The sequence below is a fragment of the Takifugu flavidus genome, chromosome 9 (genome assembly GCF_003711565.1).
Source record: "Takifugu flavidus isolate HTHZ2018 chromosome 9, ASM371156v2, whole genome shotgun sequence".
In the NCBI taxonomy this organism is placed as follows: domain Eukaryota; kingdom Metazoa; phylum Chordata; class Actinopteri; order Tetraodontiformes; family Tetraodontidae; genus Takifugu; species Takifugu flavidus.
In genome coordinates, this window is record NC_079528.1 from 9489997 (window position 1) to 9514686 (window position 24690).

The 24690-nt window shown below is 41.7% G+C and overlaps 5 protein-coding genes across 7 annotated transcripts; 2 read left to right on the top strand and 3 right to left on the bottom strand.

Annotated features, from left to right (window-relative positions):
* Positions 1–19: 19 nt before the first annotated feature.
* LOC130531181 (uncharacterized) lies at positions 20–1507 on the bottom strand. The gene is made up of 3 exons (XM_057043027.1): positions 1364–1507; positions 865–1185; positions 20–730 (listed from the first exon to the last, which is right to left on the bottom strand). Exons 1-3 carry the CDS (start codon positions 1410–1412, stop codon positions 468–470), a joined length of 633 nt encoding a protein of 210 aa, XP_056899007.1. The 5' UTR covers positions 1413–1507; the 3' UTR covers positions 20–467.
* Positions 1508–3069: 1562 nt separating this feature from the next.
* On the bottom strand, positions 3070–6966 carry arsia (arylsulfatase family, member Ia). Its single transcript, XM_057043853.1, has 2 exons — positions 5954–6966; positions 3070–5451 (listed from the first exon to the last, which is right to left on the bottom strand). Exons 1-2 carry the CDS (start codon positions 6265–6267, stop codon positions 4053–4055), a joined length of 1713 nt encoding a protein of 570 aa, XP_056899833.1. The 5' UTR covers positions 6268–6966; the 3' UTR covers positions 3070–4052.
* Positions 6967–10950: 3984 nt separating this feature from the next.
* LOC130531929 (muscle M-line assembly protein unc-89-like) lies at positions 10951–15683 on the top strand. 2 transcript variants are annotated; one of them, XM_057044130.1, is made up of 12 exons: positions 10951–11221; positions 11842–11894; positions 11979–12055; positions 12277–12374; positions 12452–12595; positions 12738–12839; positions 12920–12968; positions 13062–13117; positions 13200–13356; positions 13673–14773; positions 14860–14954; positions 15037–15683. In XM_057044130.1, exons 1-12 carry the CDS (start codon positions 11114–11116, stop codon positions 15079–15081), a joined length of 2085 nt encoding a protein of 694 aa, XP_056900110.1. In that variant the 5' UTR covers positions 10951–11113; the 3' UTR covers positions 15082–15683. The 2 variants fall into 2 exon arrangements, with proteins under 2 accessions (XP_056900110.1, XP_056900111.1); XM_057044131.1 differs by having other exon boundaries at positions 15040–15683.
* Positions 15651–21288, top strand: tmco6 (transmembrane and coiled-coil domains 6). Of its 2 annotated transcripts, XM_057044132.1 has the most exons (18): positions 15651–15851; positions 16324–16430; positions 16506–16618; positions 16695–16878; positions 16977–17078; positions 17195–17286; positions 17387–17509; positions 17599–17713; positions 17847–18027; positions 18255–18349; positions 18442–18609; positions 18687–18821; positions 18901–19913; positions 19989–20099; positions 20311–20367; positions 20456–20584; positions 20663–20776; positions 20918–21288. In XM_057044132.1, exons 1-13 carry the CDS (start codon positions 15761–15763, stop codon positions 18916–18918), a joined length of 1524 nt encoding a protein of 507 aa, XP_056900112.1. In that variant the 5' UTR covers positions 15651–15760; the 3' UTR covers positions 18919–19913; positions 19989–20099; positions 20311–20367; positions 20456–20584; positions 20663–20776; positions 20918–21288. The 2 variants fall into 2 exon arrangements, with proteins under 2 accessions (XP_056900112.1, XP_056900114.1); XM_057044134.1 differs by lacking the exon at positions 19989–20099 and having other exon boundaries at positions 18901–19948.
* Positions 21289–21473: 185 nt separating this feature from the next.
* Positions 21474–24134, bottom strand: aldob (aldolase b, fructose-bisphosphate). Its single transcript, XM_057044136.1, has 9 exons — positions 23978–24134; positions 23303–23415; positions 23017–23228; positions 22881–22935; positions 22646–22806; positions 22485–22568; positions 22230–22404; positions 21934–22133; positions 21474–21738 (listed from the first exon to the last, which is right to left on the bottom strand). The coding sequence occupies exons 2-9, from the start codon at positions 23412–23414 to the stop codon at positions 21643–21645; spliced, it is 1095 nt and encodes a 364-aa protein (XP_056900116.1). The 5' UTR covers position 23415; positions 23978–24134; the 3' UTR covers positions 21474–21642.
* Between the last annotated feature and the right edge of the window lie 556 nt (positions 24135–24690).

Genomic DNA, 24690 nt, shown 5'->3' on the forward strand with positions numbered 1-24690 from the left:
TGTGACTTTATAAAATAACATCTACTATATGCACAGAGTCATTATTATTTAGTTTTGTAAAATATATTCATTCAATCATGATTCACAACTGAATTAACTTCTTGACACCAGCTGTCTTGTGGTGGTGGTCGTTCAGTCTGTCGGGGACTGATTGGGCTGAGAAGTGGAGGGTTCTCGGTTCAAGATGCAGACTAAAAATGGAAGGCCTTCTTGTCGTAGACAGAGGTGTCACAACACATTCGGAGAACCGCCCAAGCACCCTTGTGCAAGGTACCAAAACCCCCAAATGCTGACATTGGGCCGTGTGATGTGCTGGCAACTCATTTAGGAGTGTATCCTGTATTCACCCACATGTAGCTGGCATAGGCTCCAGCACCCTCCCCGTGACCCGGAAAGGGAAAAAAGCAGTCAAGCAAGAGAAGAGAAACACTAGTTGTCACATTATTGAAGATGTTTCCATCATGTTGTCACTCACCACAGGTTGAAATCATCTCTGTTACTGAGGCTTCACTGACGTGATTCCTGACTAAACACACCAGCCGTCCTGACACTGTTTGTTTCAGAATGATCTCATTAGTCTCATTATTCCCAGAGAGGAGCTGATCATCTGTCAGTGTGTCTCCATCCAGAGTCCAGCTGTACTGAGGACTGTCTCCAACAGAGGAGCAGGACATCCTCTTCTCTCCCTGGGACAGACACTCAGACGTCAGCCGGACAGTCGACACAGGAGCTGAAAGAGACACACATGAACTTTGATTAGAACAGAAAATGATCAGCTCTCTACACAGCAGAACATGAATCCTGTGTTATATGAGAGTTAGAATATGACAGGAAGATTTAATCAAAGCTCTCGGTCAAACGTACCTTGGATGTTCAACTGTTGAGTCTGACTAGCTGTCATCTCTCCATCTTCATTAAATATTTCAAGTGTATATTCTCCACCATCAGTTCTGCTCAGGCTGCTCATCCTCAATGTTCCATTATGGGAAATAAACTCTGACCTGGTTGATAATACATTTATCACAGGTCTGTTTCCAATCCGATTCAGAATTGTTCCTTTTGACTTTGACCATATGAATGGAAGTGATTCTGGGACTTTGTCCATCAACTGCAGGACCAGAGTTCCTCCCAGAGCTCCATAACACTGAGTTTTATCCTGCCGTCCATCACAGGAGGTTTCTACACCTGCACAACACACAAATGACCAAATCCTAAACAGGTTCTATCCTACATATTTCTAATGCACATGTCAACACAATAAACCACAAACAAATGCTAAACATGCAAACATTATACACATCTCCAGAAATTATATGGATCTGAATTCAGAGCAAAACTGTGTCATAAAAATCCAACAGCTCACCGTTAGAAATTCTGAGTACCATCAGCAGCAGAACAACTACAGCTTCCATCTTTTCTCTTTAGATAAACTATGAACAGATCTGTTTTTCTGCAGCAATCAGCCTGAATGATCTTCAGGCAGAAGAGGAAATAAAAAATAAGTTTGGTGTTGTTGCAGTGATGATGAACATGTTAAGGGGAAGTGGTGACGGAGCTGAGAAATGGTTTATTTGGATGTTGACAAAGCCAAAGTTCAAAGTTGTGCTGAACTAAACTTTGAAGGACAAATGAAGGTCATAGACTGAGATAAATGTAGGTGCTATATAGATCTGATGAAACTGGTGGCACAAGGTCCAAAAGGAGCTCACATTTTTTGGGTTGTTTTAAGAACACACATCAACCAGAAAAAAAAAATGAAGAAGCTGGTGGGCCGGCGGACTGCTTCAGTGGATAACGAGGAAGGCTCACGTTATGCAAAGATTATTGAGTTATGAGCCGACAACAGAAAAGAAATGCAGCCTGGTAAGCAACAATATCTAAGCCAAGTCTGGTCAAGCAGGCATAATGGATGAGAAATTAGCATGTGGAAAAGGGGAGGCCAAAATGACAGGAAGCCATGGACGAAGAGGTGCATCACTTAACTCAGTCCAGGAAAGCAGAGCTGGGTCCTAGAAATAGCAACGCTGACATCGAACAGCTAAGGGATGAGGCTAACATGTGTATGGTTCAACAGAAGTTAGACTATCAAGATTCGCTGACTGAATTATGGAAGACAAATTGTTCAAACTCACTGACAAAACTTAAGGCGGGACCCACGTAGACAGACAAAGAGGGCAGCTTCAGTGAACAACAGTTTATTTACCGTACAAAATATTTACAACGGTGAAAGAATGTGCCCGTGCTACTTGTGAGCATGACGGTGAACGAAGTGCCAAGCCAATACCCAGTGAGATGGTCGACGTGGAGGGAAGATGAGGTGACCTAGAGGCAAGAGAAGAAAACACGGTTTGAAAAATGCAACAAGCTCAAGGAATGGAAGTCTGGAACACTTCGGTTACCACTGGTGCTGGTGAAACAATCTGAAGTGTAGAGAGCAGCATTTCTCATAAAGGCTGCTGCTTATCAACAAAAACAAGATCTGGAATGTCACGAAGCTGAGCTGAAAACAAAAAGGGAAGCTTTAGATCTGCAAAGTTCATTTGTGGCCTCTGATGCAGCACTCAAGGATTTTCCCAGATGAAAATGCACAGGGTGGAATGACTAGTGAATCTGGATATATGCCATTACCTGTGAGTCAAGCATTCACTAAAAGAGCATTTTGAAAATAATTACAAAATAGCTGTAGCCTATATGAACAAAATATCCTCCATTTCAGTTTGTAGAGATTCCAAGTTGCAAGAAACTACTTTTATCTTGTTTTATCAATTCTGTAATAATTATTCTACACTTACAAGTATAGACCAAGCCAGGTACATTTGGACATTTCACCAAAAATATTTAATGGATGGATGGATGGATGGATGGATGGATGGATGGATGGATGGCCTGCTGGTTCACAATACATAATTAGTAGAGATAAACTGTAAAGGTTAAAAGCTTCTAAGTTCTAATTGGTTTGGCAGTGACCATTTTAGCTAAAAGTATTTCGAACTCCTCCTCGGCAACATTTAAGGCTTGCTGTTCTTTTACAGAGGATAGTGTTGCAGCCGTCAAGAAACAAACACACTCTGAGGTTTGGCACATCTCCTCTTTATTCTCTCAGTGTACAATTTTAATCATTTTTCTCAAAACAACATTGCCTGCTGGTACAACTGCTAAGCTAACTTTTCTTTTTACTTCACGCTCCTTGCTCTTCTTTCATGAAATCTCGCCACCAGACAACAACTGCACAACTCAAATGTGGTGCTTCTATTTCTCCACTGCTTTTAACTGACATTTCACAACACTGTATATCACTGAAACAATCAGGAATGGCAAATCATTTGTGACTCCAAAAATGAATTACTGTCATCTGCAAATACAAAAAAGTAATACATTAAATGAACATTGTAGGGTCCCTTCTATAGCATTCATCAGTGAATCTATCACAATGACTGTCCTTGTTTCGGCCCATATTCTGCAACCTTGAAAGCGAGTACTTTATGTGGACCACAAGCCAATGCATTACATAGTTTTAATCAACAGAATTATTACAGTGGGACCTTGTTGTCCAATTCAGGTGCGTCATGAAGAACCCTTCAGGATCTGTGGTGACCTGTCGACCTGTGTTATTGCTGAAGAAGTCATCTGTCCTTCTTGTACAGGCTTCCTCTACTGTCATCTACAGAAGACATAGTTGGAAAATACGTGTCTCAAAGTGCAGCGGGTGGCCTCTCATGATGGTCATCGTTTGGATGTTCAGTCTGAACTTTAAATTAGAAAAACAGTATTTTAACTTAAATTTGCATTTCTGATCAGACTGAATTGTGATCATTGACAAAAGCAGACACATCACATAGTTCCTTTTAGGTGAAAGAGGAACCACTCAGTCATAAAGTCAAATGCTCTTAGATCATTAATACGATGAACCTGATGTCAGGAACTAATTTCAACAACTCAGACTGCATGGAACCCTGCAGGAAGAAACAGAGGGGAAACTAACCATGACAATCGTTCCACTCTATTACTCGGTCATCCAGGCGGTTTCTTCAAACCTTTTAATCACAGCTTTTCTAAATTCTGTTAGATATTATCATAGTGTTGAGCCTCCTGAAAAATGATTTACTTTTGGAAAGTTTAAGCTTCTTTTTCCAGTCCTTATTCTTTTTCTGGTAGAACCTGTCCCAGCTGTCTTCCTCTTCATCTCTGACCCAGGGCACCCAGGCCCCCCCATTCAGATGGGGATCAGCGCGCAGGTCCTCTGTTGGGTACCTCACTGGTACGGCAGTGCGATTGTAATATACTAGTCTTGCCAGCAGCTGTTTGACAACATCTGGTCTCTGTTCGGAAAGGTCAAGACGCTCGTAAGGGTCCCCAGAAATGTTGAAAAGCCACACAGATTTCCGAGGTTCAGTGTTGCGCTCCAGATTCCACCAGTCTCCTGGAAAACCTGGAAGAATCTGGGGTGGTATCCAGTCACCGTAGCCGGGGTCTCCTGTTAGAAGTTTCCAGTCTCCAGCTCGGATGGACGCCTGCACAGCTGTGTTCCAAATGCCATATCCTTTCTGGAGGGAGCCACTACGTGCATGGTTATAGAGAGGGTCGATATTGTGGAGGATCTCCAGCCTTGGTGATTCTCTCCCATCGCTAATGGCCTCCCAAACATCATATCCATCTACACCCTCAATGTGGGACTCCTTGCCACCTGCTAATCCAACCAGTGTGGGGTACCAGTCGGTGATATGCACCAGGGCTTTGCTCACCCTCTTCTTCTTCCGTAACAAAGGGCTGTGTATGAATCCCAGACCTCTAACACCACCTTCCCAGTAGGTCCCCTTACGCCCTCTGAGTGGCCAGTTGCTTCCACCCGACAAGGGTTGGCCACCATTGTCTGTAGAGAAAATCATGATGCTGTTCTCATAGTAACCGTATTTGCGCAGCCCATATGTTATATTACGCACAGCCTCATCTACAGCAGAGACCATTGCAGCATATTTCCTTCGTGCTATGTTTTCCAGCCCACGGTATGGGTAGATGTACTCCCGCGGACACTGAAGGGGTGTATGAACGGCTTGAAAGGACAGGAAGATGAACAGCGGCTGCGACCGAGGGTCATGGGTTGCCAGGATCTTGCGGACCCTCTGTGTGTAGAGGTGGGTGGAGTATTTACCTTTCTGACTCCAGGCAACAGACTCTCCCTCATGCAGGTCAAAGCCACACATCCCAGGGCCATCACAGGAGTCATAAGTGTAGTAGTTGACACTGCCAGTTAAGGAGCCAAAGTATGTGTCAAAGCCACGGCGGGTGGGAAGGCATTCCTTCTTGTAAAAACCCAGGTGCCACTTGCCAACCATGTGGGTGGAATAGCCCAGCTCCTGCAGTCTCTGGGGGAGGGTGACCTGGTCAAAGGGCAGACAGTTGGGCTGACGGGGCCGAATGATGGAGTGCTGCAGGCCAGTGTGAATCTGATACCTAGAGGGTTAATGAGGACAAAAAGAAGATAAATCAATAAACCTAAGACATAAAGAATAATTTTCGTTTTGAGGTTCTCTGACTCTGACTAAATCCTAGATTTGGGGCAGCACAGTGATGCTGGGTTAGCACAGTTACCACACAGCAAGGAGGCTCTGCGTTCAATTTTGTTTTTCTTCTTTGCCTGCCTGTGTTTTTCTCTGCTTAATTGGGTTGTTTAAAGGCTTTAGAAGTGCCTTAAAGTGTGACTGAATCATATCTGCTTATGCAGCAGAGTAGTATTTATCTAAAAACCTGTTTTTGTTCAGCCTTTTAAATAAAAATTTTATTTTTCAGTTTTAATTTTTTGATAATATGAGCTCAAATTATGGATTTAGCTTGCAGATCTTGTTTGTCTGATTATTTAGAAAAGTGCATAGCAGGGCTTCTGCCTCTAGTTACCTGTTAGAATAAATAAAAGCATGATCAATGTTTAAAAACAATGTATTCTAAACCTGTTTACCTGCCAGTGATGAGTTGGCTGCGTGAGGGGGTACAGATGGGTTGGATGTAGTAGTTCTCCAGCTTCACTCCATCTGCAGCCAGTTTGTCCAGTACTGGTGTCTTGATATCCGAGCTGTGATAGCCAATATCGTTGAATCCTTGATCATCCGTCATGATGAAAATGATGTGAGGAGAAGTTGGGACAGGAGACTTTCCGGCAGAAGTCTGATCTGCCTCGTTTTCCACCTGGTTTGGGCTCATCAGGTCCCAGGTCAGATAACTGAGACTCAGCAGGCTCACCATAGAAAAGCCTGTGAGAGCCGTTGTTGCCATGGTGTCTTTAAAATCTCAGTCAAAAAGCAGCGTGCTGTCTACTGTCACCAAATCATGATGCAGCGTGGTGGAAGTTGTGTAAAATTCATTGCAGCTAACAATCTCAACTAATCGGTAATATAAGCATGAGCATGCAACTGAAAGGAACACGTCACCTCCAGGCTGGTCCCGAGGCTCCCAACTGATTCAGCCTCCTTTAAAAACATCTCACTTTCCCTAGTGGTCCCATTAACTCCGCCTATTTGCTTTTCTGCCTAGCTGGAAATCAAGCGCACACAGTCACAGACAGGTTTCTATTAAATAATAGGAACTAGTTGCATTTACGGCCGCTGTATGTAGTACTAGGTTTCTGGTGCATCTACAATGGTTTTGTCCTGAAGTAAACATTATTTCTACTTGGACAGAAGGGGGAAAACCTTCACATTTGACCCGATTTAGCTAGATGGATGACAGAGACTCTATAGAAAGACCCTCACTCCAAAAAACACGGTATGTGGGGGAGATTTGAGTCCCAGGGCCCTACGGGCACAATCACAGACACTGTTCTTCGAATCCACTGGAATGCCCTTGCAAACACTCTCTTATTATTTTGGCTGCTTTATGAGTCCTGCAGACCTGAGGAGACTTTCCAGACTCTGATCACATGTCCAACACGAGCACCAAAGAGACATGTTACAAATCCAGCGAGTTCGTAATAAGCAACAGGACTGGAGAGCCTCACCCACTGCTCATTTTTTCATCATCCCACTTTCATCAGCTGCAGCTTCAGTCAGGCTGAATAAAGTGAAGCAACAAATATCTGAAAAGACTTGTAACTGTATAATGGAATATTCTTGTAGTCTGAGAGGTAGTCCTTAATCCAGAGGTGGAAGTTCAGTCTGTGCTGAGTGAAAATGAGTTTTTATAAAGATTTGATTAAAACAAAACCAACTGAGATATTAATAACCCTACATGGAATAAATATCAGCATTGTCTTTGGATTCAGGCACTGATTATTTAGTACAGGTCAAGGAAATCTCGATATATTTAATCTCACGCCTAATTCCTTTAACTAATGTCTCGGAACCTGATGTCAGGAACTAATTTAAACAACTCAGATCTGTTGATGAACTCGGCTTGGCTGCCATGAAACGTGTTTTGCGCAGGAAAATGAAATCTATCGTCAGTTTTAAGTCGGTCAAAAAATGCTGGAAGGTAACACATCATGCTCTGTAAATATTGATGTTGGGCAGAGAGACTTGTGGGCATGAAGGTCACAGCACAGCTCTAGTAAGTATGAGCCTCCTGACGCTGTGGCTGGAGGAGGGTTCACCAGCAGCAGCAGCTAAAGGCGTCTTTGGAAGAGAGCCGGAGTTTAAAGCAGGTCCAGAGGAAAAATTATTATGGTGCACCTGAAGCTCAACACCCTCATATTTATTCATGCAGTTTCCTGGAGGGCGTTGGGTCCACACCTGAGGGTCAAAATCACTGTGTAATCACTCATATTATCCATCGTTGAACAGACTCCTGACCAATGACACTATACACACACAAGTATACACACACCAGTATCAACACCAGCATGAGACCACACTCTCGTCAAAAGGAGATGTGAAAACATAATTTCTTGTCACGCCAATGACACCCATTTCTGAATTGTTATATCTTATCCAATTGTTGCAAATCAAGACTTCTTTATACTAGAAATAGAGTGACAATATTTATGGTGGACAGTCAATTTAATGCAACTCAAGGAAGAGGCCGTTAACCCTTACATGGTAAATAAACACCACCCAGGTTGTGTATCTACACAAAGTTGTTTTTTTTTTACCTACCAAGACTAAAAATATCAGTTTGTTCATTTTGGAGAACTGCCGATTACAGTTCCTGTAATAGCTCAATACAACTGCAGGACACGTGACCCATTTCCGTGTTTAGCTCTTTAACTTTATCTTCCCACTGGTATAAATATGCTTTGCTGCCCTCACTTTTGTCCACATACCAGTTTTAAACAAATATTGCTTTAATATAGACAAATCAAACACTGTGGCGCCAGTCTTGAAAATCTCTGAGTTGGAATTAATATGTTTGCAGCCACTTTGATCATTTTGCATTAATCTCCTCGTTTATTCTGTTTCTCCCAGAGGATGTAAGACTAATTGGAGCTGTTTACATAAAACTTAATTAAAGCCAGCAGAAGGCTTTAATTATACTGTAAAAGAAGCTTGAAGAAAATCACTTCCTGCGAGATCAGGACAGTAAAAGAAGCACAACCTCATGTGAAATGCAAACATTCTTAGTGGCACTGATATAATGAGTTGAAGGGCTGGCAGAGTTTAGGTCTCTGCTACTGTTCAGTGTCATTCTTCGCCGTGCGTACGCTTTGGATAAACAAAGATATGCTTTTCTGAATCCAGCATCAACCCCCTCTGTGAACACTACCCCCTTTCTAACCAACACAGTTATGTCTGTAAACCTATACATTTCTTCCTCCCTAACCTCAATTTTCTAATCTGAGCCAGACTGGATGGACCTTTCTTCTCTCCCTTTTTTCCAGCCTAACCTGAAGTCTTGTCTAAGTTCAGATGGTTAACTCTAAATAGTGCCTTTGTGTTAAATCCTCATGTTAAGATTTAAAATCCATTATTGTTTTCAACGTCTTTTCCTCAGTGTTGGCCTCTGAACACTGAACATTTTAAAAAGATATTTCAGTAACAGTTTATGTTAAGTTTGTCCTCAAAAACCTGTGGAAGCCTCAAATAATTGGGTCGCTCATTACCATGGTTTGAGTCAAGAGGTAGCTGTGATAATAACAGGGTTGAAAATGAGAGCCCCACTATGAAGTGTTCCACAACCATTTTGTGGACGTGTCAAAAATAACTTGACAGCCTGACAATCAGTTTGCACAAGTGCTACCCATGTTCTTAAATGTGTGACTGTTAAAGAGATGCGGAACTGAAATTATTCCGCTTTTTGTAGTGTACAACTGTTGGTTTTAAACGACAAAATATGGTAAATACAAATAAAAGGTATTTCAGTTACATCACAAAAATGCAAAATGCAGCATTTGCACATGTGTCTACATGACTTTCCCAATAATTACTGCCAATTAAAACAATACTGACCACAAAAAAACCTGGACCATCGGTGTGATCTACCTGTTCACCAAAGTGACGTAGGAGTCAGGATGCTTTGGAAGTATTCTTGCAGAAACCTCAATCCACCTCAGGCCATTTTTACTTACAGTTTAATGAGCTGCATGTTAATCACAGTCTTCACAAAACTTAATAACACCCCATTCATGTCTCACAAATTACTTTTTTAATCTCCTTAACACTAAATAAATTAGATTAAAACATTTCAAACTGATGCAAACACATAGCTCAATGATTGAAATCTCCTTCTGCTTCTCTCTCTCTCTCTCACACACACACACACACGCGCGCACGTGCGCACACGCATAAACACACACATACACGCTCACACAGCTGAAAGCTAAAAGCATGATTGTTTAAATTATTTCATTTTTGTGGACACGCAGCAACCAGATCTATGTAAGAAGGCCAGATGCAACACTTCATTATCCAACAAAGTAAACTGGAATAAATCTGACAGACTATGAATGAATGAATGAATGAATGAATGAATGAATGATGAATGAATGAATGAATGAATCCACTGAACTGTATGTTATTGAGAAGCGTTTACAGTATGTATACCAGCAGACGCTTCTATATGCGAGTAAGTCACCTCTTGACATGAAAGTACACTTTGAAGGTTTCCCCACTAACAAAATTTGACAGCTCTAGTTGTCGGCAGTTACCTGTAGAGTAAGTGCAGATGTGTGCTGCTGAAGGCCGACTGTGAGGTGGATTTATTTCCTGTGGAACAGAGTGCCATTTACAAGCATAGGCTGTATAAATATTCCATTCACTTTACTGCTATTTCTTCAAAGCAAAGGGAAATAGTTCACATTAAAATGCACACTTAATTGTTTGCACACAGTCATTTGTTTTTATTGTATTATATTTATTGGAAATGTGGCTGTGTAAATATCTTAAGAAACAGTTTTTTTTTCCAGGGAACATTGGTGGTCTGTCCCATCAGCTCTCTTTGCAGCCTCATAACCAGCTTATGCTGCCAAATCTTTCCTGTGTGTGTGTGTGTGTGTGTGTGTGTGTGTGTGTGTGTGTGTGTGGTGTGTGTGTGTGTGTGTGTGTGTGTGTGTGTGTGTGTGTGTGTGTGTAAGATGGTGAAATCAAGCCCTGACATTGAGTTTGGACTGCTTTCCTTCCCTGTTTTGCTCCATGAATGGTTGTCTTTCATGTTCTTCAGCTCCTGCGACCCAATATAAAAAGCCTCACAACCAACTCTCCCAGATGCCTTTTATTTCTCTTCACACCAAATGACACTTTAGTTTAGTCAAGTTTTCAGTTACACCTGGAGTTTGTCTATCCTGCTGGCCTTGTAAAAAAAAATCTGATTAGTAAATTGGACCAGATGACTTGTGCATTAAAGTTTCTTGTGGTTGAAAATACAAGGAAGGGTTTAAATTAAAACGATAAAGTAGTAAAATCAATGTATGTAATATTTGTTATCAAGACTTTTATTTGATTACTATGAGTGTATCGTTCCTTTTCCAACTTTTACAATTCATTGAAATGACTACATTTCCCATAGTACATTGCAGCGGTAACCGGAACTATATCCTGAGGTTAAAGTTCATGGTACTCGTGTGCTCTCTTTTTGAGATTAAGAATGCAATGTGCCATCGAAGCTAGTTTTAACATGACAGAAATCTCTAGGATTAATTGTGCGTGCGTGTTTATGATTTGTTATTAATCTAGCGGTCAATTGCGTGGCGATAATGTCCGTGAACCCACCCAAACATGAGCTTAACCAGCTAATCTACCGCCATTTGAAAGAGCATGGTTTCCATTCAGCTGCAGAGGAGCTGCAGAAGCAGAGTCCGCAGGTAGACACACACACACACACACACACACCAAGAGAGGGGGAGAGAGAACTGACAGTCATGTCAGTCATAGGATGTCAGACTTCCGATATCTTTTGCTTGCATATTTTCTGTATTTCTAAATCAGGTTTCACAAATGCACCTACTGCTACTACAATTAGTAGCAAAGAACCAATAGTTTTTGTGTTGTTATTTTCATAATTACGTGCAAGTTTTCTTCATATTGACAGTACATGTGATAAACTATACTGCCATCTTCTGTTTGTAACGCAGTTTCAGGTGACAGTTGCAAAGATAGTTAAATACAGTAAGTACTGACCTATAATTGAGAGGACAGGAGAAAATAATAATACAATAACTAATTATGAATCTGCCTTTCTCAAAAATCGTCAGGACTATGTCATTTCGGGTGACCTTGTCATATTAAAACTAATCTACAGTTTTATTTAGAAAGCATGTTTCATCATCATTTTAGTAGTACTTTTCTTAATGATGTCATAAAACTTACATTTGTGCTGCCAAGGTGTTAAAATGTGTATTATTAAAATATTATGCTGGTTTTGAATATATACATAATAAAGTACTTTACATTTTTTGGGGGGGCTCTTGTTTTTTTTGCGCAGGATGTGACAAATTTGTCTGCATCGTTACTCGACATCTACAGTTCCTGGTTAAAGTCAGTATGCTTTTTTGTTAATAGATATTTATCTCTTTTGGGTTTGTTTCACTTACATGTGTTGCATTTTTTTTCTTGTATCAGTGACTCAAAAAGGGAAAAGCAGTCAGACCCAACAAAACACTCTACTTTTAAAGAGAAAAGAAAATCTTCTATCAAGGGTATGACTCTAAATTTAAAGCTTTAATAGTTTTGAATATTAGCACCTATAGATTTAAACTTATTGTAACTTGTGCTTAGGTTTTAGATTCTAACTAAATGTGATTAACAGGGATGGATGATCTAGTTCTAACTTTTTCTTGTGACAGCTAACTTGGAAACTTTTTTATTTATTTTAAGTGAATTATTTTTATTTCTCCCCACCCCCTCACACTGGCTTTAGCTTCAAAAAAACAAACCCCAACCACGCCCATCCAAACACGAGCCGAGGAAGACTGCGGCTCACATAGTGAGGAGCTGAGTCAGAGCCTACTGCCACAGGTGAATCAGAACTAAACAGAACACTCCTCACACATTAATGAATCAACCTGTTACATTCTACATTCTCGATGTCGCAGACTCCCACCGCTTCCAGTAAATTGTATCCCCCCAAGACTCCAATTAAACCAGTTACACGTTCTCCAGACAAACCTGTGAGGCCGGGCCCACTCGTGCAAGCGGCTCCAGGTGACTCCAGTGACACCACTGACATTTCAGAGGAGGTACGTTTAAGTATCAGATCTCTTTTCTGTTGTGGTCTTTCAATATGTAAACTCTGAAGATGAGTGTTTTGTTTCATCCAGATTTTCAATATAAAAACCAAAAGTCCATTCAACGATTCATTTATTTTGCTCATACAAACAGGAAATCAGATTACCGGTAACTCCAGTGCCACAATCTAAGTCTAACAACGATGCACCTGATCAAAATAAAACTGGCACGGCCAAAAAACAGATGGCGATTAAGGTTTGTTTTCTTTCTCTGAATAGTCTGTCCTTTAAAATGTATTTCTGGTAAATAGTCATACAAGTTATTCCTCTCATCAGGACCAGACGCCCAAAAAGCAAGCTGTGACTGTAACAACGCCACCTATTGGTATGTTTGAGTGTTTGCGTTTGTTCCCTGTGGCCACTGTGTGACTGTCCTCCTGTGCAAATAAATCACATTTAATTCATTGCTTATGACCAGGAAAGGCAAAGAAAAAGGTGGACAAGCCTGCCAAAAAAGAACAGGACCCAAAGAAGGTGATCTTTTTTGAAAACTATTAATTCAAATATTTAATACCTAGTGGTCTGATGGCCCGTCTGATTGATTTGTGTGTGTTAGTCAGTGCCAGTAAAAAGAAAAAAAACAGGTGAAAATACAGCCGTCACCAAGAAATCCAAAACCTCTGGGAAAGATGCCCTTGCTGAAAGAGATGCTTCCGACTCTGACAGCAGTTTAGATGTCGAGAAATGGAAGAAGCTGCTCCTGAACATGACAGGTGAGTGATGAGGTACTTTCATGTCCAGTTAGAATGTTTTTAAAGAGGTATTTTTTATACACATTTGCTTCTATTTATGAGGGTAAACGTAATTAAATAATACAGCCATTAAACGTCAACTGTTAAAAGAAAGGAAAAAAGTAGAAAAGAAAATGGCGACTTATCACATCAAATAAAATATCCACTCCTTTAATACTTTAACCTGAGTAGAGGTCTGTGTAGGGTCTGATGCTGGTTATCACTGCGTTACAGGAGACAAGGTGCAAATAAAAAGCTGTCATTTGTTTCACTTTTGCTATATTTGGTCCTTCCACAGAGACTGACGTCGCCAAGATGGATGCCATCAATGCTCTGGACTCCTCTACACCGCAACCAAAGAAAAAGAGAGAGAATAAACCTCGGACTAAGCCCTCTGCCAAAACAGAAATTCAGCCTCCCCAAAATGATAGGACATCTAATGATATGGACACAGTGCTGGTAGGAGATGTGACACAAACACCTGCAAAAACTGTTAAAGCCAAGAAGAACAGAGCTGAAAAGACAGCCTCTCTAAACTCTCCTAACGCCATGAACCCAAACACTGATACCGTTGCTATCAGACCTCTATCGTCCATTCCTTCGCCATCAAAAGAAACAGTAGAAGAAGAAAATGTAATTGTTGCAGCGTACAGTGAAATAAAGATAGATCAAAAGTCCAAGAAGAAGAAGATAAAAAAGACTGAAGATGCAGAAGGTGAAAATTTCAGCAACACTTTTGTGGATTCAATTGACAATAAAGAGGAAAAGAAGAAAAGTGAAGATAAAGAAACCTGTAATAGTCATGTAAAAAATAAAAACGCCAAAGCAGATTTTGATGATGGAAAAGAACCAATAAGAAATGTAGAGCTAAAGACAGAGTCAATAGTCCAACAAAAGAAATTAAAGAAGAAAAAGAAAAAAAATGATGAGGAAACTTTAGAGCAGAAAACTGAAGGAGAAATAGACTCAGAGAAAATGGCTGAAGAAGAGAATATTGGGCAGTCAAAAAAAGCCAAGAAGAAGAAACAAAAGGATAAAATTGATGTCGATAGTGCAGAGAACACAAGTAGAGAAAAGGACGTGCAGACAGAGGCAGCTGAAACAGAAGACAATGTTGGAGAAAATAATTCAGAGCCAATATCAAATAAGAAGAAAAGAAAAAAGAAAAGAAAGCACCACGAAGAAAATTTAGAGGCTGTACTTGAAAAGAACAAGTTTGAAGAGCAGGAAGATCAAGAAAATGTAGCAAATCCTTCAGAGTGCACTGACGAAGGAGAGCAGCCTGCTGAAGTGAACCATAAAAATAAAAAGAGCTCATCAGTAAAAAATGATTCTGTGGCATTCTCTCCACTTCTACCCAGTCATGAGGAGCTGGGCCCTCCATCAGAGAAGAAGAAAAGTGAGTAGACATTCCCTGTTATTTATTTTCTTTTTTGATTATATATTTGATTATTTTGATGATGTTTCCTCATTTTATTTGTCTAGAAAAAAAGTCTACAGAAGTCCAAGAATCACCTGTTGTCCCAGTCCAAGACGCTTCTGCATCCCTCCAAACTCCTTTGAGCAGCAAAAACAAAAAGGTTTCATAGAGCTCTAAATTTCACATGTTGAGTGCAGATTTTTGTTATTCTCATTTAATCTCAATGCGTGTCATTTTGGCAGAAGAAGAAGAAGGCCTCTAGGAGCATCCTTGGTGAAAATCTTTAGTGGTTGCCAAATCAGCAATATCGCCATCTGATGTTTTTTTAATGGATTTTCAAGGTATCGTGGGAAGATTTAATCCTGTGAAGAAGAAATGTTTGTTTTTTTTATTCTGACTAGAGATTTTTATTGTATTGTGTTATGTTCCAGAAACCTTATTCCTCTATTTCCTTTTTTTAACGACATGTCTATATCATCTATTTAGTTAACAGCACCTCTCATTTTCCCATTCACGCATAAATTCAGACATTAAACAGAACAGCATCTTATATGCACACATTGGAAAGAATCGTCATAACATTTATCCACTTTAAACAGTTTTATATTTGAAGAAAATATGTTTTTAATAACCTATTTTATGTTTTTATATACTTAAGGGTTTTCAATCAAATTGAATTAGAACTTTTATACATCATGGAAAGAGGAGTGTCCATAATAGTGTGCCTCTACCACTGACATAAAAGTAGGATTTTTAGATAAAAAGTTGTATTTTATATATCGCTGGGGTTTACTTGTACTTATCGCTTACTGTTGAGTGCGGCCGCCAGGTGGCGCTACACTCTTCGCCTCTTCACTGTCAAATAAACCGAAGAAGAATTCAACCACCATGGCTGTCTCTTCCGTTGACAGCGTTTTGCATCAGATACGAGTCTTTTATTGATAATAGTTACAATTGGTAAGAAATATGTGGAGATTAAGCAAGGCTCACCATAAATTTGGCCGACATTGTGGCAACCTTGACGAGTTCAAGGTAAAGAGGCGAGAGCACGAGAAAGGTAAGTTCCACTAAAAACGTAAAGCTTCATATGCGTAATTCATAACGAGCCTTTAAATAATCACTGATAATTTCGACATTTTCCTTTGTATCGTCACAGCATGCTGCCAAAATAACATTTAGCTTTAAAATGAGATTCGACAAAGAGGGAACTATTTCCATAGATAATCGTGACCTTTTTCAATATACAATATATATTTTATTTATTTGAGTCTACAGGAGTTCTGGGGCGAGATTTGAATATAACTTTATGTAACCACATTTTTTTAAATTGTGGAAAATTTTATTTATTTTTACCACCCTACTATTAAATGAGGATTTTAGATGGTCTTCCTATGAGAAGATTTTACACCAAATAGAGTGAAGTCATGTGTTTGTATTCACATTGCTGAATGCAGATAAAACACATCCGGTCAGAACAAACGTACAACTTTTGGTGTTGGATTATTTCATATCAATAATAATGCCTTTAGAACTGAGACAGGCCCGCCGAGACAGACAGCTGGTAAGCAGGAGACTATTGCCAGGTGAAGATGAAGACCAAGCAGATGTTGCCATGGATACCAAGACATTGGAGGAGGTGGGATGCTATTTTGAATGCTACTTTTGTGATTAAGTTAATGAAATACTTACACTTTCAATGTCTTTTTGCCAGGATGTCATCAAATTGTTCCACAAACTTTTACACAGTGGGTCGCAGAAGGAGGTCCACTTAAAATCAATGAGCAAAGTTCTTCAGAACCCATCAGCACAGCTCACTTTCATCAAGTAGGGCGATAAGGTCTCGTTTCCATCTTTGCCTCTGGTCCTTATTGCCATATATTTAAGCCTATTTTCCCTACAGACAGGAGAACAGCATGCATTTTCTGGTTGGTCTTCTGACTGGATCTAATGCTGCATGCCGCCTGCAGGCTGCCCGATGTCTTCTGGAACTGTCTCACTCTCCTCACGCCAGTGTGGCTCCAGCCTGTGTGCCGTCCACTCCCTACCTGCTCACGTACCTGTCAGGTCAGAGCACCAAGTTCACTGTGAGTGTCTGCAGGAGAATGTGTGACATTATCAGCTAATTATTAGGAGCTCTTTCTGTTACATTCTTGTAATTTTTCTGTTGGATATGTGTGCGCAGGTACTATGTCTATACACGCTTGGTAATTTATGTCCAGCGGATGTTGTAAGGGACAAACTTGTGGCCCAGGGAATAATACCTGCTTTGGCAAACTGTGTAGAGGTAAAAATCAAAAGATTTGACCACCATTGACTTTGTAGCACTGAATTCTATCATCATTCGTAACCCTTACTCATTGCCATGATAAAGTTCCCTTGAATACATTTGTGTGTACTCAGAACCAAAGACATAACCTTGCTGTGGTGGAAGCTGCTGGCTTCACCCTCTCACAACTCCTTCAGACAAAAGATGCAGAAAAGAAGCTAATCCCGTAAGACACCACCAGTTCTTTGTACTGTTGTCTTTGAAAATGTTAAAATCATTTCCCTAAAGCATTTTCTGGCTTGATAATAATCTTCATCTGTCTACAGGATGGTCCTGGCCTCAAGTTTACCATCACACTTGCTGTCAGTCTTGACTCCTGACCCAGAGTTTGGCCTGGCAGCTGCCATTGAATGTGCATGGTGTCTGCACTACCTCACATGTACGGAGAGGTGAGGATCTTCCTGGATACATGTTATAATGATGTTTAATTCAAATGTCACAATTATCCCCCCTCTTCTTCCTCTGCCTCCCTCCACAGTGTGGAGAATAACAAAGCGCTCTTGTCACTTGGAGCCCTGTTGGCGTGCGGTTCCCTCTTAGTGTCACTAGGTGGAGCTGTGGCTGAAGGAAACCAAGAAGATGGAATGGAGCTGGTATGAAGTAATTAGATAATAAATTGGGCGCAACAAAGTACACATTTTTTCAATCCCAGACTGTGTGTGGAAGTGACACCAATTAATAGAAAGATGATGTGACTTAATTAACCGAGCGATTGTGTATCTACAGCTCATCTGTCCATTGCTGAGATGTGTCGGAAACCTTCTGTCTTCCTGCCCAGTAGAAACCCTGAGTAGTCACGTGGGTGATGTTCGCGTTGTGGTTGCTCTGGTTGCACTACTTCAGGCCTATCTCCAGACCCAACCAGCCTTGGCTCGAGAGTGTACCTGGGTGCTCAACAACCTCACAGGTTTGGGCTGTCTGCATCTCAAGACACAACTATGTGTGTGTCACTCTTCAAATTTATTCTGCGTCATGGATTGTGAAGCATGGAAGTGTAGTTTGGTTTTGCTGCAGTCTGGTCATCAATGTAAAACAACCCAAAGTATTTAGTTTTGTCACATAAGCCCCCACTCATGTGACAGACATGGTGTGTAGCTGAGGTTTCATCTGGAATTCTCCATCTCTTCACCACAGCCCACAGCACTACCTTTTGCTCGGCTCTTGTGACTTTCAACTTGGTTCCTGGGTTGATTCAGCTCCTCCCTTTCTCTCAAGGCATCAACACCATGGTGCGTAAAAGCCTTGAAATCACAGCCTTCATCGGTATTTTGCAGTGACCCACTTTGTGGATCATCCTCACACTCATCTGTGGTGTCCTCAGGTCCTCAGGGTTCTGGCAAATATCGCTTACAAGGAAAGGCAATCCTGTGTTCAGCTAGCACATCTTGGATTATTACCTGCCCTCTGGGCTACACTAAAAATGGCCGACCGGGAAATGGTGACCCTCGGTATGGATGTCTTGTTCATGCTCGTAGTTAGTGATACAAAGGTACATCCGTTCAAAACTGTAAGTTTAGTTTACGCTTACCTCAGCATAATTTCACCAAAATTTCCTCTTTGTTTTAGGTGGCTGAAGAGTTTGTGAGGCAAGGTGGGATTTCACTTTTGGAAGCGCTTCAGTACAACAGTGAAGAGGAGATCAGACAAAGAGCAGCTCACCTGCTGGAGCGCCACCTACTGCCCTTCTCCACGGATGTCCTGGTAAACATTTGAAACGGTTGTTTTGGATGCTACATTTGTTCTAGAGGTGAAAAGGACACTAATATTGACTCATTTGCAGGACAGCACCTTCTCGTAGCAGAAAGCCCCTGAGTGACAGTGGTCTTCAATGTGACACCACCAGGACACATCAGGGAACACAGCGTTGTTATAAACATAACGGGGTTTATTCTAACAACTCGTAATAGTGAAGAAGACGCTTCACTGTCATCTTTTTGTCCTGTTTTAGAGGGGTTTTGTATGCTAAATGTATAGAAATGTAATGGATGTATGAGACACTGGTGTAATTGTCAAACATTCATTTTAATACTTTTGTGTAATTTAATGAACTCACGGGGTATCAGTATTTTTATGGTATATTTATGGTATTTGATGTGAATGCTTTACAAACATGATATTAGACTTGCATAGTTGTACTTTGTAGTGCTGTTGTACAGACGATGCCCTACTTTTCACTGCTGCAAATATAAGCAGCAATTTTCATTAAAACAATGTATTTTTGAAGGAAAGTTGTTGTGACATTGATGACTATTCAGGGATGGATGGATGGATTTTTTTGTATGCATTGTAGTGCTCATGCGTCGTTTCCTGTCTTCTGTCCCAAAGTGACCTCTGAATTCTTGCGTTGCTGTTCAGTTGTATGCGATGACGTCATATTAGTACCAACAGCAGACAATCTTTGAGACGGGCTCCTCCCCTAATGAAGAAATAGGCTCAACTCTCAGATTTCCACTTCCTCTGTCCTCCCACAACATTCTCCTGCTGTTACAGTTCTCAGGAATCCACATTAGAAGAGGGAAAAACAAGGCGGGATGTTGCAACACCCTGTGAGGTTTCTGGCCTCATCTGACTTCTGTTCTGCATTCTGCAGTCTTTGCTGTTAAGAGTGCGGTTGGATTCCTTTCTGTCCCTTCCAACTTTAAAGTAGAGCAGTGTGAACATCTACTGACAATGGAAGGCAGCAAGGTGACAGCCGGAGAGGACACGGCAGGAAAAAACCAGGTGGACCGGACAGTGCTCTTAAGCAGCAAACCTCTGCACCGCTTTGTCAAGATGGAGCCCAAAACACTCGGGGTAACGGGCTTCTGGAGATAGATGCAGGAATCTGAGTGAGCGGTTTTATTTTATTTTCTTTCCTTTTCCTCCCAGATTGTTATTGTGATTTTCGGCTGGGCAGAGCTCCTGATGGGTTGTCAACTGTCCACCGATCATGTGATGACATCTTTTACCATCTACGCTCCCCTCTGGCAAGGACTTCTGGTACATTATGTGTGCACGTGTGCCAACAACATGTTAAAATGATGGACTGCTGTATTAGATTGGCTCCTTAATCAAAGCAGATTAAGCTCAGCCACATTTATTAATGTATTGTCTACTAAAGTTTTACTGGCTTAAAAATATAAATATTCACTTTTCTTTGCCCCTCTAAGAAGAACATTCATTTCTCTCTCTTTTTTTTTTTTTTTAAAAGTTTCTTATCTGTGGATCTTTGTCTATCTACACTGAAGTGTATCCATCCAAAAAGCTGGTAGGTAGACAGCTGTTTAGTTTTATATTCCCACATTTTGTATCACTTTCTTATCTTGTTGATCTCATTGAAACTTTTTTTTTTCCAGGTCACCGTGTGTTTGTCCATGTATATAGTTTCAGTGTTGGGCATCATTGTCTCTTTTATCTTCAGGATAATCCACCTCCTCTTTCAAGGCTGGGGAAGGGGGATGCGAGGTCTTTCCAGAGACAGATCAGTAAGTCTCATTTGTTCACAATTTCAGCATTTCCCTGGGACCCATTAAAAGGTCGCTGTTCAACTTCTCTTGCTCTAGAACCTGCTCGTCTGGATCGATAGCATTCTGTTGATCAGCTCGGCCTGCGTGTTAGTGGTCCTCATCTTCCTGTGTGCTGTTGCACGTTTAGCTCTGAAGTCCACGCGCAATCAGGTACAACTGGAATCCATTTAACATTTTTCTTGTTGATAAACCTGATACTTTGTACTTGTTTACAACCAAAACAGATTTATAACATTAATTTGATTATATATATTCACTAAAAAAATCATGTTTGGTGCTTGTCTCCAACAGGTTATTGTGCATCAGGTGCGGCCCTCACAGATCACCATCACTTCATACTGAGAGCAGCATTGCCAAAAATGTTACAATGCACAATAAATCCAGCATCAATAAAGCAGAGTATGTACTGTATGTTACTTGCAGGGCCAGTATATTTGCATTGGTCAACACTTTAAATGCTTCCACACACACACACACATTAAAAGTGTCATATGATTCTGCAATGCTTTAAAAAAAAAAAATGTGGGAGAAAGTGTGATTAAAAGACAGCAACTTGTGGATTTGTGCACCGCTGGATTGTTCTTAATTTTTTTTTTTTTTAATGTTTAGGCTATAAATTGTCTTTTTAAATAAAATTGAATAAAGGTATGTTTTGATGGAAATATTGTCTCAAAGAGTCAGTACTTTTGAACTGTTATAGACAAGGACACTTATTTCAGTGTACGTATGTAGTGTAATTAGGACTAGGGTTTTTTTTTTTTTTTTTTAAAGGGCCTTTTAAGGATAGAAACAAAACAATTTCTGACTAATGTTAATGTCTACTAATTAAGTAAAAACAAGCTCTGAGAACATTTTGGTCACTTTATTTCCAACTACACTTAACACACAATCAGTAGTTTACAGTCATATGGCTCCCCCTGGTGGTCGTTCACGAAAAAGGGGAATTCCAGAGGAATTTCAAGAAGTTGTTGCATTGATAATTGGTCCCATGAGTTTGTATTTTAGTCTTCACAGTATTAATAAACATAGCTAGCTGTGTAGAGAGACTGCATGGAGGCCTGGTCAGCAGAGCCACTGGGGTTGTATTCTCCTTTGGAAGCCAGCCCGTTGATCTGAGGAGCGGGGGAGGATGAGTTCAAAGTCAAAACCAGCTGTTTAATGATCAGCCAAGTTACCTTAACCACATTAGTTCAAGACTAGACCTCGTATTAATCATTAACAGAGTGTAAAAACCAGACACACAAGAGAAAACCAGCTCATTTGTGACTGAACCCATTACAAAAGACAAAATTTTGCTCTGAACTCACCTTTGCCCTTTTGCAGAAAGCTTCTTGTGCAGCTGCTCTGTTTTCTGCTTTGCCCTGCCAGGCAGCGAGAGAAGAGGCCTGGAGTGCACGGCCATAGGAGAAGGTCAACTTCCAGGGGCGGTGGAGAGGCACCTGGTTGATGGCACTCAGGTTGATGGAGGCCTCTTCCTCACTCTGGCCTCCAGACAGGAAGCAGATGCCTGAAAGGCGAGGCAAATCCAGGCATCACTTAAGGATTTTGAGGCCACCTTGTGCTTAAAAAATAAATAAATAAAGCGGAAAAACATGACAATTACCGGGGACAGCAGCGGGGACAGTGCGCCTCAGAGCGGACACTGTGGCCATGGCGACTTGCTGAGGGGTGAACTTCTTGGTGCAGGCGTGTCCAGCAGTGACCATGTTGGGCTTCAGCAGTGTTCCCTCCAGGTACACGTGGTGATCAGACAGGGCCTTGTAGACGGCTGCTAGCACCTAAACATAAATTGGACAGATTTGTCACCACAACAACTTCGGCAACTCAATGACTGCTGAACTGTTCAATTGAAACGGACCTTTTCTGTGACGTACTGGCAACGCTGCAGGTCGTGGTCTCCATCGGGAAGGATCTCTGGCTCCACGATAGGCACCAGTCCATTCTGTTGAGAGGGAGACACGCACGAGTAAAGAGTTGGCGTTCCAGTTGGTCACGGTGAGACTGCAGTGGAGACTTCACCTGTTGGCAGATGCTAGCGTATCTGGCCAGCACGTTGGCGTTCTCCGCAATGGCAAGAGCCGAGGGGCAGCTATCTGAGATCTTGAGCACGCACCTCCACTTGGCGAAGTCACAACCATCCTTTTTATACTGGGCGCAGCGCTCCGACAGCCCATCAAGACCTGTGAAGGAGCGGCTTGGATTACGATGGTCACGCTCACTTTCAGAAACCCTCCCGATAAATCGGAAAACACACCTTGTGTGGTGGTCTCTCCGTCTGTTCCATTTAGACCAGCTGTGCCTTTGTCCACCTGAAGACCAACCAGACCTTTGTTACGTTCAAGAGCCACCAGCGAAAAAACAAGACTGGTCTGCGTTCACAAGCTCCTCACCTTGATGCCGACGACAATGCCCTTATCCTTGATGACCTGGGGGAAGAGCTTGCCACTGTTCGACTTCTGGTAGAGCGTCTCGTGGAAGAAGATGACCCCGCCCACGCAGGTGGACATGGAGGCATCGGAGGAGAAGAGGATGTCACGGAATGTGCGACGGTTTTCCTCGGTGTTCTCCACGTTGATCTTCTGCAGACGTTTCGCCATGGTTCCTGCACAGATCATGGGATCATTTCAGCTGGACTCGCCTCGCACCACAGATCCTAACCAGCTAACTACAGCTAACCTGTTGACTCATCGGCAGCCAGGATTCCCTTTCCTGGAGCCACAATTCTCTGAGCAATGTCAGAGAGCGCCTTCTTCTGCTCCGTAGACAGCGATGGGAATTGATGAGTCATCCTGGAGGAGATAAACATGTTAGCATGTGATGATATAGAATCTATAACCTCTATCTATACTATAGATAATGTGGGGGAACGGTTTTCAGTTCTTGCTCCACATTGAAGATGAGCTAGCGTTCCTGCCTCTCTTGCGCCACCTCTGTAAATATTTGGCTTGAACTGTTGGAACTTTGACCTCCAAAGAGATAAGTTCCACCATTTTAAATGAAAAACAAATCTATATTTTACTCCCAGACGAGATAACAATTAATGTTTCTTTCTGCAGTAGCTACAGGTGACAAAGCTTCCTGACTAAACGGGTGCGTTGACTTTCAGGTTCTTGTTTAAACTTTTTAAAAATAATAATAAAAATAAACAAACAAAAAAATCGCCTTTCAGCAGTTTCTGCAGACAGGAAAATGCTTCTTGCGCTCTTCTTTAAAACATCGAAACCATTTTCAGCCACACGCACATTGATCGGAGCAGATCAAGATACGCGTGATCCTGCAACCCTCAGGGGCCAGAATGTTGGCATCACTGAAAAGGCGAAGTCAGAGGTTGCAAATGTTAGAGGAGTTTACCTGAAAGTTGGATCAACGTGCGCGAAGAAGAGTGACAAGCTGCTTCAGGGGACTCCAGAAAGCAAACTGGACTGATTGAGAAGGACGAAAGCCGTGCACAACGCTGTATTTATGGCCCAGCTCCACGACGCGGGGGGAGGTGCTCGTGATGTGGCGGGGCGTGGGACGCCCGCAAGAAACACAATTGGCCGGGTCAGGAGGACTTGGGCGGGAGGTATTTGTGGGGGGTTAAAGCGTCGGTGCCCCTTTGTGAGTTTGCCTCTAGAATAAAGTCAAAGGCGAGTCAAATGCCCCCAATTTGTGATGAGGTACAAATGTGCCTGTATGATGAAATCACTTGGTCCCGCCTCGTGGTTCTGTTTACCCAGACTGAGAAATGAGGAACCCGCTACAATGCTGAAATTCAGGTATCTCTGAACTTGGGCTGACGTGGATTTGATAGAATATTATAGGTCGCCAGTGTGAGTTAAAAACAGCTGCAAAATGTCCATTGCATTGACTTATATAAAATCACTGCACAAGTGCGCCTCGGCCCAGTCGTTTCCATGCTGTCATTGTTGTGTGCCTTTGTTGTGCGTCACAACGCTCGTCAAGTATCAACACATTGCTCCCAGTGTCCCCAATTGAACGTGCATGCAGTGGAGTTTGTAACGCTGTCCCCGTCCACGAGTGATAACACCAGAGACGGACGTTCAGCCTGGTGCTGGCGGGTA